Raw genomic sequence first — 13,509 nt, 5'->3', positions numbered from 1 at the left:
AAAAAGAACATTTCTTTTGGATTTAAATCTTATCACAACCCAGCATGACCACTGCGATTTAAAAATCAAGAAACTGGTATGTTGCTTGGGTGGTATGCCAGACTGGTATGTTACATAGATGTGTGCATCAGCAATATTATTTATGGCATTCTCAAAAGCGCCCAATAAAAAAAATATAGGAAAACCTAAATCCTCATTCTTTCAGGTTATGTTAGCTTAACTGTAAACAAAAAATGCTCAATATAAAAAAGAATTGATAAGTTTCCGAAAACTGCGTTCTTGCCTTTTATCGATCAGCGTACGAACACCATAATGGTGCTCGCAAAAATAGGCCAAAGCCTGTGTTATGGCGAAGCCTGTGTATATGGCATGTGTATATGGATACAGACAGATGCAGTCTGTATCCTTTCGTTTTGTTCTTTTTAAGCGAGAGTAAAAAAAATCGTTGCTATAATTTCCCCACGAGGTTATGGGATCGAATCTAGGGTACAGTAACATTGCTCCAGCGAACCTTTTCTTTCTTTTTCTGAGTGGAAGATACATGGTAGAGAGTCCCACACGGTCAAAATTCATAAGGAGCACCTACGACGTCCCTTACAGCCAGAACAAACAAAAAATCTGGAGGCGACCCTAAGCCTTGACATGGGTATCTGGTAGTGGCACTCGCACGTCGCCGTTGGTGTGCCCTGGTGTATTCCTCAGGTTAACTTTGTGTTTCGCGCGCTGCCGAAGCGGATCTCCGAGGCCACGTAGAAGTGCGTGGTTGAGATCTGCTCCGCCAGGTGCCGCAATGATCCCAGCTACCAAACCATTACCAAACGTCGCCGCTACTCACAATTTCAAATAAACTCAGTGAATTACTTTTCATTAATTATCCTGACAGGTAATTCTCTCTCAAGTAAATGCTCCGATATATGTGTCCAATATAACTCCTAACTTGAACCAGAATCATAGATTTCTATTTTTTAGAAGACTTTCTGAGTGTTCGAAAAACTGCACGTAAGTACTCGACCAAAAGTGCTTGGAAGGGAAATAAGTGTGTCACTTGGTGCCCGCGTCACTAGAGAAACGCAAGCAAGACAGACTGCAACGGGGGTGTAGCCAGAAATTTTTTTCGGTGATGTGTGCGTGTATATATACGCAAGTAAAATTGAAAATTTTCTGGGGAAGGTTTGAACCCCCCTCCCCCCCTTGGCTGCGCCCCTGGACTGCAATGAAATAACACAAAGATATGCTCCAAAAGGTGTAAGCTGCTTCCCTACTGAGCACGGCAAGAACCATAGGCGTGCGCAGGGAAGGGGGGGGGGGGGATTTTGCCCCATACTTTGACTTAGTAGGGGGGGGGGGCTGCGATGAACCATCGGTCCCCCTGATGAGGAACCCTGCGCACACCTATGGCAAGAACGCAGTCTTCTGACTGGTCCACCTTTTCTCGCCAACTCAGTAGCAAATAAGGAATCACGCTTCCAGAGAACTTTTGAAAGGCTGTGCTCGAACTAGGGAAGAAAAAAGAAAGAAGAAAAGCTTTCGCATGCAGACGGGCACGTGCATCGCTTGTGCATGCAGGCATGTCCAATATAGAAGAAGATAGTTTCGCAGTAAACGAGAGAACGGAACAAGAATGCCTGTCCCGAACAACAAACTCACCTTACCGCTTCCGATGCGGACGGTGCGGAACTTCTGCAGGAGTCCCTTGTTGTTCTTGGCGTCGTAGCCGCCGTTCTCGAAGTGGTCCTCCTCGTCCTCCTCAATGGCGCAGCTCTCGGCCGCCGGCAGCTCGCCGTCCTTGCCCGAGCTGGACTGGACCAGCTTCATGTACTTGTACTCCAGCCTGCACGAGAACATTGGCTTAGGAGAGTAGCGTTTTCGCACACACCCTTAGTACAGTCCTCCATTAGTCCGTTAGGTTTCATATCAAGTTACATAAGCGATTTCCTTCGCGACGCTGTTGTCGGGAACCAATCCGGATTCTTACAAAAATATGGGTTAAGAACTGTTGAGAAATAAGGCTCTCGACGAGGGTATTGATGAGGTTTTTCGATTGAAAAAAAATCGTCATCGGCCTGTCCACGCTCACAGCGCGGCAAAGGCTCCTCCCACGTGTCTCCAAATAACTTCCACCTTATCCCCACAAACTTAGTCTCATCTGCTCACCTAACTTTCTGTCTCCTCCTCGCGGGCTTGCCTCCTCTTGGAATCCAGTCTGTTATTCTTAATGACCACTGGTTATCTTGCCTTCTAGCGACATGCCCTGCCCATGTCTATTTCTTCTTCTTGATTTCGACTAAGATATCCTTAACACGCGTTGTTATCTGACCCACTCTATTGTCTTTTTGACCCTTAAGGTTCATCACTTTTCCTTTCCATGGCTCGCAGCGTCGTCCAAAATTTAAGTTGAACCCTTTTCGTAAGCCTCCACGTTTCTGCCCCGAAAAGAATATAATGCGGGCAAAAGTTCGACAGGCCCTGCGGTCAACGCTAAGGTGCAAGGGAACAGCGCAGGCGCACCTCCTGTTCTTCTTCCAGAAGTAGACGAGCAGGCCGAACAAGAGCACGCCAAGGCCGACCCCGATGGCGATGATGATCTGCAGTTGGCGAGGGATCACCGAACAGGGCTGCGTGCGGGTCATGGTGTCGGCGGCGCTGCCGCGCGGTATGCATCCCTGGGGCGAGATGTAGTGCAGCTTCTGAACGCCGCCCACGCACTCGCCTTTCACGACCTGCACAAAAAAAAAAAGCAGTATATTGTTAGACCAAGGCTTTCGCTGGTTAGACTACGTTACGCCCAACAAGGACTCTGCAGAGAGCTCCGAACCATAAGGACGCGACAACTAAAGATGTTGCAATGAACTGTCCTTGGAAACAATGCAAAGACATGCTGCTGGGCTATACAGTATATAGTGTAGACATGAGACCAAAATCAGGACTGGCAGGCACGTACGTATTATACGTGCTGTGTCGGTCTATTTAATCTGTAATTGGGGGTTTTTTTTTTTCGAAATTTCGAACACTGAAACCCTTCGCATTCCGATTTTTTAGAGCGTCTGCCGTGATTGCAGCGTAAAGGATTCCAAAACTCAGCTTCGCCACTGTGCACATGTGTTTAGTAGTCAAGCATGCTTAGTGTATTGCAGCGAAGCACGAAGAATGCAAAGGCACCCCTGTCACAGGGTTTCCGCGTGCATCCACCGTTTCCTGATCAATCACGACAACCGAGATGCCTAATAAGTGCATCGGTAGGCCTTCGGAGATATTCGGAAAGTGACTGTGGCGATTTGGCCATTAGATGGAAGCAAAAAAGGCGTGCATTCGTTTTTTTTTTTCTTTTTTCGAACTACCCGATTTTTCGGAAGACTTCGCGGTATCCAGGAAGTGCGAAAAATCGGACATCGATGGCATATCTGCAACGTTTTCAGCATCGTACCTTAAGTAGTATTTTCTTTTGTCTAAGGGCGCGCTCCTATCTTAAGCGAATAGCTTCAGTTTACAACATACCCGATTCGACGCGTCCAATTGCAAGGAGTCATTGCGGCCGAGAGATTGTTCCGAACATTTCGATGGAGGCAAAATGCTAGAGACCCGTGTGTTCTTAGATTCAGGTGCACAATTAAAGAACCCCAAGTGGTCAAAATTTTCGAAGCCCTCCACTGCGGCGTCCCTCATAATCATATCGCGGTTTTGGGACGTAAAACGCCAACACTTATTATTATTATATTGTTCCAAACACTGGCCTGGTAGTCGTCCGGCTTGCAGATTCGGCAGGCAAGCGCCGTCCGCCACAGGAAATGGAAGGAGCAGCCGTCGCACGTGCCGTCGGGACACGACGTGGGCAGCGACACGGTTCCATTGGCGCCGGCGTTCTTGTCGCATCGCATCGTGATGGTGGTGGCACGGCCTTTCAGGCACGCCTGCGTTGGCCTGCGGGACAGTTTCGAGGGACTAGTTACGCGACGCGTCCGCAGACTTCGCGCCAATGTTAGGAATAAAGAAGGTCACTGCCATACAGCCGAAACGACATCTCCAGAACTTCGCGGACACCTCACCTGCAACGAAAACCCAGCTATGGCTTGACCGGCAGAAATAGCCGCCTTAGCGCACGATAGTGTTATCCATAAACGGCTACGCATTGGGCACTCACGGCTACTTAAGAACATGCTCCCAAGCCGGCTTTGCATTGTGAACAAGTGATCCGTGTGTGTCTTGAAACGACATTTTCTTTTGGCTAAATATTGGAAGTGACTTGTGGCAATACTAAAGATGATTTTGCCTGCCCACATGGTACTCCCATCGAACTCTCCTTATAGTGTATACCGTCTCTGAGAGTATGACCTGTAAAGTTCAATCGCCCCGCCACGGTGGTCTAGTGGTTATGGCGCTCGACTGCTGACCCGAAGGTCGCGGGATCGAATCCCGGCCGCGGCGGCTGCATTTTCGATGGAGGCGAAAATGTTTGAGGCCCGTGTAGATTTAGGTGCACGTTAAAGAACCCCAGGTGGTCGAAATTTCCGGAGCCCTCCACTACGGCGTCTCTCATAATCATATGGTGGTTTTGGGACGTTAAACCCCAGATATTATTATTATTATGTAAAGTTCGATCACCAAACAAATGTCACTGATCTAAGCGAAATTAGACCTTCCTAATGAGCACCATGAAAGCTATAGCTAAGTATGCATTGCGACCCCTGCAAAGATTTTAACTTGCAGAGCGTTCACCTGGGGCAAACGCAGCGCGACTATGGTCAGCTTCAGTGCGCTTTCACAGGAATTCTGCTACGTGTTTTCCTTTCGAGATCCCGCGCACAGCCTTGAACTGGCAGCCAACAGTAGGTTTGTACTCACAGCAAATACTCGTTTCAAGATTTAAGCTGGTTTTATCCAGCTACGGATTTTTGTTGTTTAGTTGCCTTACTTGTCTAGTAACAGTAATGACGGAATGATGAAAAAAAAAGAAAGAAAGACCTCCACAACGTTTGTTTACTCACGTGGCTGAGTAATAGAAGAAATGCACATCCGGTTTCTGGCCGGGACCTGAAATGACATCACAGGGGCGTGAGCGTTGTAAGAATAGCGCTGTTTGTACATGCACTCACAATAAAAGTGCAGAGCGCAAAGAAGGAGACGGAGAGACAATAAAAGACAGAGCGATCGCGATCGCTAACAACTCAGGTTTATTAGTGAAATTGTTATGTATATTCATGCCACCTGGCAACTAACAAAATCCAACACGTCCTTAATCTAATAATCACCTATGAAGTCGCCAGAGCATGCGTCAACGTAGAATTATGTCAAATAATCGTATACAGATATTGTACCTAGTTTTCTTTTTTTGTCCTGAGCCCAGTATGAATGGCAGAATACTGTGCAGAATTACTGCACGCAGTGTGGTCACATGACTGAAGTTAACACGCAAAATCATATGACGTGATGACGTTAACATGCATTCCAATGAAAGTCTTCTTTTTTCTTTCGACAAGGCGATATGACGACGCATATAATGCAGGTAATTCCTTCAACGAACTAATTAAGCGAAATCGTGTAACGCTGTCAGGCTAGCAATTTTAGCGCAACTAGCGCGCTTACCTGGAAGGAACTCCTTGAGAACGTCGATGTCATTGTACGATGGTCGGGTCGTGATACCAACCAACTCGTCTCCCAGGCTTGAAATAGAAAGGAAGGGGGAAAAAACGGGAGAACGTATACGTTACTCTTGAAAATGGCTTGAAACCCTCACGATCCTAAGTATATACATCGTCGTTGCAACAATTACTCGGAAGAAGACCTGTATGGCATCGAGTCTGGACCACCCTGGTCTGGACTCACCTCACAGACTGAATGGCCAGCGGCGTGCCGATGTCAGCTTGCTGCGAAGGCACGATTGTTGATCTGCACACTTGGGACATGACACTGTCGCCGGAGAACTCGTCCTGCATCTGCAACGGACAAAATTATGCAGAAAACGACGCCCGACAAAGAACACGGCGACGACAGTCCAATTCGTCAAAGACGCCGTCGAAATACACGCAACTGATACGCGACTGAAAGATGTTGCGGGAGGGACTTACGTGGTACGTGACGTTGTTCCCACACACGGCCACCGGTTTTCCTTCGTTACCGCAGAGGCTGATGTTGAACACGTGGTAGTACTGAGTTCCGCTAGCCGTGAACAGCTTGCGGCCTCGGACTTCCAGGTACCTGCCAAAACGAGCGCACAATTACTTTGATATAGCACGGCAAATTAAAAATAATTATTGCCTGCTGAGCTTGTGGCCGAAGACATTTACGCACGTACGTACAACGTAAACATTAATATACAAATAAATCTCGTGCTGATAGCGAGTTCCTCGTACCACGGCTACATTTACGCCAGTAATAAAGCCCCTAGCATGCATGCTCCACGAAGTCATGTGACGGTCATATTTGGACACAAATGGTAAAGCACTTTATAATGCGCATGATCGCGAGCATTCAATAATATTGTGCAAGCGCTCGGTTTTCGCACAGTAAAATGTTCGTAGCCAATAGCAGCGCTCTCTACGATTTGTTTTTGCATCCTCTTTCGTCTTTAGTGCTGCTCTTCAATACAATTTTGCATACTGCATAGGTCTGCCTTTTTTTCACTTCTTTGTTTCTCTCTCTCTCTCTCTCTGCTTTGCTTTCTTGCGAATACATATGCAATATATGTGATGTTCCTAGCTACTGCCTTCTGTAAAAGGTGTGAGACCTTAGCCAAGCGTTCCTCGCTTTTAGTCTCACAATTGTATTGATCAAGATTGTATTGATGGGAAATAAAAACTAGCCCTACATTTAACGTAATAATAATAATTGTTGGGGTTTAACGTTCCAAAACCACGATATGACTATGAGGGACGCCGTAGTGGAGGGCTCCGGAAATTTCGACCACCTGGGGTTCTTTAACGTGCACTTAAACCTAAGTACACGAGCCTCAAGCATTTTCGCCTCCATCGAAAATGTGGCCGCCGCGGCCGGGATTCGATCCCGCGACCTATCATATGATTTCGTATTATTACATCACAATATTGGTTAATTGCCCTCAATGCTCCCCGAAAGAAAATAGCAATCTAGCCACCTATTTGACGGACACGGCAGGTATACAATGGAACAAGTTTGTCTACCTTATTTCATTTGTATGTTATTTCACTTTCATGAAATTCGCTCTGTCAAGAACTGACGAAAGGACATATTGAACAGTCATAAAGCCATACCAACCAGCCCCCATGGCCGCTTTACTTGCATGAATTTCACATCCATCTTGAGCGATTCGGTTAACGCTAAACACTGGCACGTGCAGCACGCAGCGAATGCCGCAATGACAACTCACGACGGCAGCGTGTGGAAGTCGAACTCGTCCCCTTGCTGCAGGTAGACGCGGCAGTCGCTGTAGCAGGCCTGCCCGTTCTCGCTGCGCAGCCCTGGCCCGCAGGACTTGCAGGAAGAGACACCGTACGGCAGCCTCTCGGTCACGTACGTGTTGGCCGGGCACTGCTTGCACACAAGGTTCTCTCGGTCCTCGATGTACTGGCCCGGACCGCAAGGGATGCACCTGAAAGCGTGGCGCCAACGTGATGTTCGGTGCTGATTTGCCAGCTCCTTACTCTATATACTATATAACTGTACTATAAGCTTTTTTTTTTGTTCTTTTATAAACGACCCGCTTACTGAAATTCATTTCTCGCGAACGACAAGAAACTGCAACTAATCAAACTATATAGTTTACAGTCGGTTACCCTAAGAATAAACACAAGCTCCGCCCACACAACAACAACGCGCTTGTCAATCATCTATGTAAAAGAGCCTTGCATGGTGGCTTTCTTTCGAGCAGTAAGCAATTTTCTGTGCTAGTGTAAATACCACGTGTATCGAAAACTAAACCGGATTCGTCGTTCCTACCTAAATATGACCTTTAGCTGTGCAGTGATATCAAAATCTCTGACGAAATATGCCAGGACATTCAAGTTTTCGATTTAAAACCAGCGACACGAACGTGTCCTGTATGGGAACACCAACTATCCGAAGTGCCCGACGTCACGGAAGTGAGCAAATGTGATTGGATGGAGCGACTATGAAAATTATCTCCGAGTGGAACAGTGAAGGCTGTGGGCGGAGCTAGTATTCATTCTTAGGTTTTAGCCGACTATTGCAAGCACAGCACATGCGCGGCCTCCTCACCCTTTGGCCTCGCTCCCTTCGGGGCAAGGGATGCACTTCTCCGCTCCACCGCGAACGGTGTTGGTCACGTGGATGTCGTAGATGATGGCTGAGTCCTCGGTCTGCTGGCGTCGCCGGTTACTGCGCGGCGAGGCCGGGTCGCTGGCCGACCTCTGGAACGCCCAGCTGAACGTGTAGCTGTCGTTCTGCTGCACGTAGTACCTGCGACAACGACGGTGTGGAGACGTCAGCTGTATAAAGTACGATAAGGCACAGAGGCACTCTGCGAAGTGATTCTCCGAGATAGTCCAGCTGTGAAAACGCCGTTTGCTTCGTCAGGTCACACGCAGTGAGCTTGGAAAATTTAAAAAAAAAACGGTGAACTGCGCGAGTTAGAGTATAGTCCTACTGGAAAACGCCCAGTCACGTGAACAAATTGTCCGATGTAAATCACTAATGTAAAAAGACCAAAAGTAAAGAATATGATTACATGCAGACCCAACCAGAGGTTTGTGTTCCGGTTATTTTCTCGAGCATGTTTGGCGCATTATCAATCTTGCAGCCTATCTATAGAATCCGGAATGTCCGAATATATAAATGCTACACGTTGTAGCTGGCAATAATTTCATTCATTATTGTAATTTCTCAGCCCTTTTTTGGCGCGTACAAGTATGCAAGTAACGGTTGAAGGAATGCAGCAGGCTTTTTTTGTTTTAACTTTAAAAAACGGGGCACGATATATTTATGCACTTACGTGTAGTGTTGTTTCTCCTGCCTGCCAGTCCAAGACTTCACGACAGACACGCCTTGCCTTGTGTTAGACTGAAACATACGAATAACAGTGATTTTACTTTGTTTTATTTTTTTTTTCTCTTGGTGCTCTAGTGAATATCAAAATGAGCGAGAGTACGTATAAATCATGTTATACTTCTAACCGTAAAGTGGCCTCAAGATAGTTCATAAAAATGGTCAGTCATATTCTTTCAACCACAGCTAACAGGACGCTACGAGACACGTCGGAAGACGTACCTCTGCATCTACAAACTTGGCCGTTGTGAACGCCTGCGTGCTTGCTTTTTAGCCAATTCACGAGCGGCGACGCAAAAATAGACATCAATGCCTGAGACTCTGGCTTCACTGTGATAACATGTTTCTTGAGGTGAAACAAGCCTCCCGTATGTAATAAACTGCCCGTTTCGATATATGCGCTGTAAAAGCTTCCATAGTGTGCCTTCCTTACATAATTCCGCACTCTTTTAACGCACTTTATAACGGCATTTTATTGTGCGTGTCTGTGTTCGTCAAGTAGAAAAACGTATTTTTAACGAGTTTACGATCTATTATTATTATTATTATTATTATTATTATTATTATTATTATTATTATTATTATTATTATTATTATTATTATTATTATTATTATTATTATTATTACACGACGCGCCGTTCAGGGCATGTAAAACGTTCAGCATTTGCTTGTTCGTGAGGGCACAATCTTAAACTTTCACACCTCGCAGACTACCGGACATAATGCCTTCGAATGATGAAGTTCACTTGGTTAGTGACCACGAATGATTCCCTTACGGACATGAAGACGAGCTCGCAGAGGCCGGAACAGTCGAGCTCGAAGGTGAAGCTGACGGTGCCGTAGGCCGTGGTGCGGCCGCCGAAGAACACGTCGCGGCGTCGGAAGCCTCCGACTTCCAGCGACAGGATCAGGTAGGCGTCCTCGCCGTGCCCTTGGCCGCTCTGCACGTAGCCGCCGGACGCCTTCCAGGCCGTCGCGTTGCGGCAGCCCCAGCCTGCGGATTTCGTTGTACGCGGAGTTTTGTTACATCAATCTGCTGCAGCGGTCACTACCCTTAACACGCTGTTCTTGCACTTCAAAAAAAAAAAAAAAAAAAAGAGTATGTGCTACTCTTTTCGGGGAGTCCCGATTTGCCACGTATATGACTCTCTTTAAAGAGACGCGTTAACTCTCTTTTGGGCCCCACGACTCTCCAAAGGGTGTATAATGGATCTCCAAAGAGAGTTTTTGTGTCCCTTTAAAGGGAGTCATATATGTGGCAGGTAAGGTCTCACAATGAAGAGTCAAATGACTCTCTCCTTTTTCGTAGAGAGTAAAAGAGTCGTATAGTGGTGAGACCACTATTGAACGTCTATAAAATCAAAATAGAACGAATATAGAGGTGCAAAATGACATCGAGGCAGAACTGATTCCTAAAGAAAAGCAGATATTGTTCTAGCAAATAGAAAAAAATGTAAACAAGAATGAAAAAAAGTCTAAGAACTTCAAGAGTTGAGGGGCACTAGTAACGCGATTAAGTTCTAGGCAAGCGATTCATCAAACAAAAAGGTGCATCCGGTATAATAATGCTACGGTGTTACCGCTTCCAACAACATTCACTGAACACTTTAAAAAAAAAGAGCAGGCGACGAATTATAGGTTCGTCAACACTTAATGTAACTGATAGCCTCGCTCACACTTAAAAATAATGCTCTCTAGTATATTCGTATTTTCATAAAAATTCGTTCGGCACACGAAATACGGATATAGTGTAAATGTAGGGAAAACACTGAATGAAGAAACATTACACTAACATTACAAATGGCTAAGACTAAATATTTTGTGGATGCCCCACAAAAGTACAAATAACGAGATTATTGGGGTTGCTCACCGCCTGGTTTCAAAAAGAAATCTTCGTAAAGCTTACCTATTCTACGACCTGCCGTAATTCACCACGCAATAAGCTCACCTTGTAGGCTCATGCAGCGCGACGCCATGTTGCTTGGAAGCTCTTGCCACGTCTTCAGGAAGAATCCGTAGTTCGGCACCGTCGATGCGGGACAGTCTTGGCATTCTGTAAACCAGCAGGGAGTAATTAAAAAAAAGATTGGAGCCCATTCCCTATCGGGAATATGGGGACAAGCGAGGATCAATTGGCGTGTGCGTGCCTGGCGTTTTTTTTTTTCTTTCTATTTCTTTCTCCACGCCGGGAATGGGGCTTTAACCCACGTGCTTCGCAGCGCAACACTTCTGTTGCTACAGGCAAGAACGACGGTCATGCGTGAAACAATGAAACGCAACAATTAAATGCGAAAATGTGAAATGACGAGTGACGTCAATAAAAGATCAGGTTGCCATATATTAAACGGCTTAACGCCGAAAAGCCCACGATCGAGAGAGTGCCAGTTATTGTAAAACTGCGCATAAAAATACGCATGCGACTGGCGCACCTTCGAGGGCCGCATCTGTGTACACCAGCCGGCGCCGGATTTTTCGCGAACTATGCCACTGCCACCACCGAAACCTGAAACTCATAAAATCTTCGCTTAAAAAAACAACGAAAGACGTACGACGCGTATTGTATTCACTATTCGCTTAGTAGCACTTGCGCCTGCATGCGGTCAACTTCGGTTACACGTATTGAGAACCAAGAAAGACTTCTACTTTTTCTTTGTTGTGTTCACGCCAGCCGAAGACGCTGAGCGCTAAGCAATGGTGTAGTTCGATATATGCACGAAAGTAGGCCACAACAAGTGTACTTTGTATAATCCGCCAAGGTTGCTATTTGGGCCATGTAATTGTAGTCGGCGTGTATGTGCGCAGCACGAGACTATAAAAAAAATTCTTTTTTTTGCTTAACTATTCTCCGTGGCGTGTATCTGCAGCGTTATTCGACAGAAATGAGGTCGTGGTATCGATTTTTAGCTGCGGCAGATTCCTATGCGAGGCGAAATGCAAAAACGCACGAGCGTTATGTTTTTTTTTTTTTTAGGGCACGTCACAGAACCACGAAGGCTGCGCCAAAATTAGCCCGAAGCCATCCGCTACGTTCCAGTGACGACAACTTGTATAAATGTGCGTAGTCGCGCGAGTGAAAATTAATTCGCGCTATTTTCCTCGAGTAACGGCAACAGTCCGCTTGAATTTACATATATTTGAGGTAGAAATTCAACATCAGGAGGAATGAAATTTAAGGAAGCGAGCCACAGGTGCCGTATTTTCTCGCGTATAACCCGCCCCTGCATGTAATTCACTCCCCCCCCCCCCCCTCCCAAACACGGGAAAATTTTAAAATGATCCCCGAGTATTGCCGTGAAGACACCTTTCTCGCATTGCCACAAACTACGGCCGTGAAGCCATCTTACACAAAAGAATTCGCGTGTAGTTTACATTGACTTCAGTTCCGAATTTCCTCTATTTCCCGTGCGGGTTATACACAATAACATATGGTAAGTGCGGCGCCGCGAATCAAGTTACATTACGCGTAACGCGACGTTAGCCGTTGAAGTAACGTACGTAGTGTCCAGTACCATCGATAAAATATATTAACGTTGCCTGTTATGTGCACTGAAGCGCACAGTCCATGCAGTTGCAATGATTGCTAGTTGTAGAGAAACTATAGTTGTCTATACATGGCTTGCACATGACGTCATGGACGCACCTCTTTAACGAACTGGTACTCATGCATGGCGGCTTTGATGCTATATGTTCAGTATAGTCATGGACAGTATAGTCACGTTGCGGTTAACCTGCTTCGTTATTAGCTCCTGCGTTATTGGCTCCTGCGCATAAATAATGGAAGGACCTGTAAGCTATGCACTCATAACACTAACGTGACTTCACAAACCTCGCGTCCCACCATGCGGTGCTCCAACATGGCGGCTTTGGTGTCGTCAGTGCAAGCGATCGACTCCGGGGTTCTCGTATTCTAATAGCGACTTCGAGGTATACATAAACCGACGCAATTACTGTTTAATAATCAATCACCAAGCCATCAGTAATTATAAGTAATTACTGTTAATTAATTATGCTCACCTTTGTATCCGTCCGAGTAGTTGCCCGGCGGGCAGTAGTCGCACATGTGCCTGTTCCCGTGGTGCATACCGGGGTTGCAGGGTGGGCAGGCCACCGTCATGCCGGACACCGGCAGGTGCACCGAGTCCGGGTGGTGCTGGTCGCACACCTTGGGCGACACCCAGTCGTACGACACCGTCGTCATGTTGGTGCGGTGGTCGCACGGGCTGCGAATCTCATAGTAGTCGTCCGGCGTGCAAGCCGGACGCTTGCCGCACTGCGACGAGCCGGGCACTGCAAAGCAGTGAAAGAGACGCACATAAGAGACGAAGAAGATGGCGATCATTGCTTACGTGCGTAAGCAAAAACGTGCAGCCGTTCCTTACGCGAAAGGTACCAGTGATGCACTTGCAAGAGTTTTTGGACCATACGGCGTTAAAATCACACATGCGCCAACGAACAAACTTAAGCAGAAGCTCGTACGTATGAAGACTCTGAAAAAACGCCAAGCCTGCGCCTGGTGAACATGGGACGCGTAGCGGC

General features: G+C 46.6%; 1 protein-coding gene across 3 annotated transcripts in view; it reads right to left on the bottom strand.

Annotated features, from left to right (window-relative positions):
* The window catches only part of LOC119396844 (endosome/lysosome-associated apoptosis and autophagy regulator family member 2), a 49,635-nt gene that overhangs the window by 2,020 nt on the left and 34,106 nt on the right, over positions 1-13,509 (bottom strand). Inside the window, exons 7-19 of one of the 3 annotated variants that reach the window (XM_037664185.2) lie at positions 12,988-13,260; positions 10,922-11,026; positions 9,720-9,967; positions 8,921-8,988; positions 8,188-8,388; positions 7,340-7,561; positions 6,063-6,192; positions 5,821-5,930; positions 5,581-5,657; positions 4,983-5,028; positions 3,732-3,918; positions 2,509-2,720; positions 1,648-1,831 (exon numbers count right to left, since the gene is read on the bottom strand). In XM_037664185.2, coding sequence (XP_037520113.1) covers positions 1,648-1,831; positions 2,509-2,720; positions 3,732-3,918; positions 4,983-5,028; positions 5,581-5,657; positions 5,821-5,930; positions 6,063-6,192; positions 7,340-7,561; positions 8,188-8,388; positions 8,921-8,988; positions 9,720-9,967; positions 10,922-11,026; positions 12,988-13,260 — 2,063 coding nt within the window. The remainder of the gene's footprint in view (positions 1-1,647; positions 1,832-2,508; positions 2,721-3,731; positions 3,919-4,982; positions 5,029-5,580; positions 5,658-5,820; positions 5,931-6,062; positions 6,193-7,339; positions 7,562-8,187; positions 8,389-8,920; positions 8,989-9,719; positions 9,968-10,921; positions 11,027-12,987; positions 13,261-13,509) is intronic. The other 2 variants (XM_037664184.2, XM_037664183.2) reach the window with 2 other exon arrangements.

The sequence above is a fragment of the Rhipicephalus sanguineus genome, chromosome 6 (genome assembly GCF_013339695.2).
Source record: "Rhipicephalus sanguineus isolate Rsan-2018 chromosome 6, BIME_Rsan_1.4, whole genome shotgun sequence".
Classification (NCBI taxonomy): Eukaryota; Metazoa; Arthropoda; class Arachnida; order Ixodida; family Ixodidae; genus Rhipicephalus; species Rhipicephalus sanguineus.
This window is presented reverse-complemented; position numbering and strand designations above follow the sequence as displayed.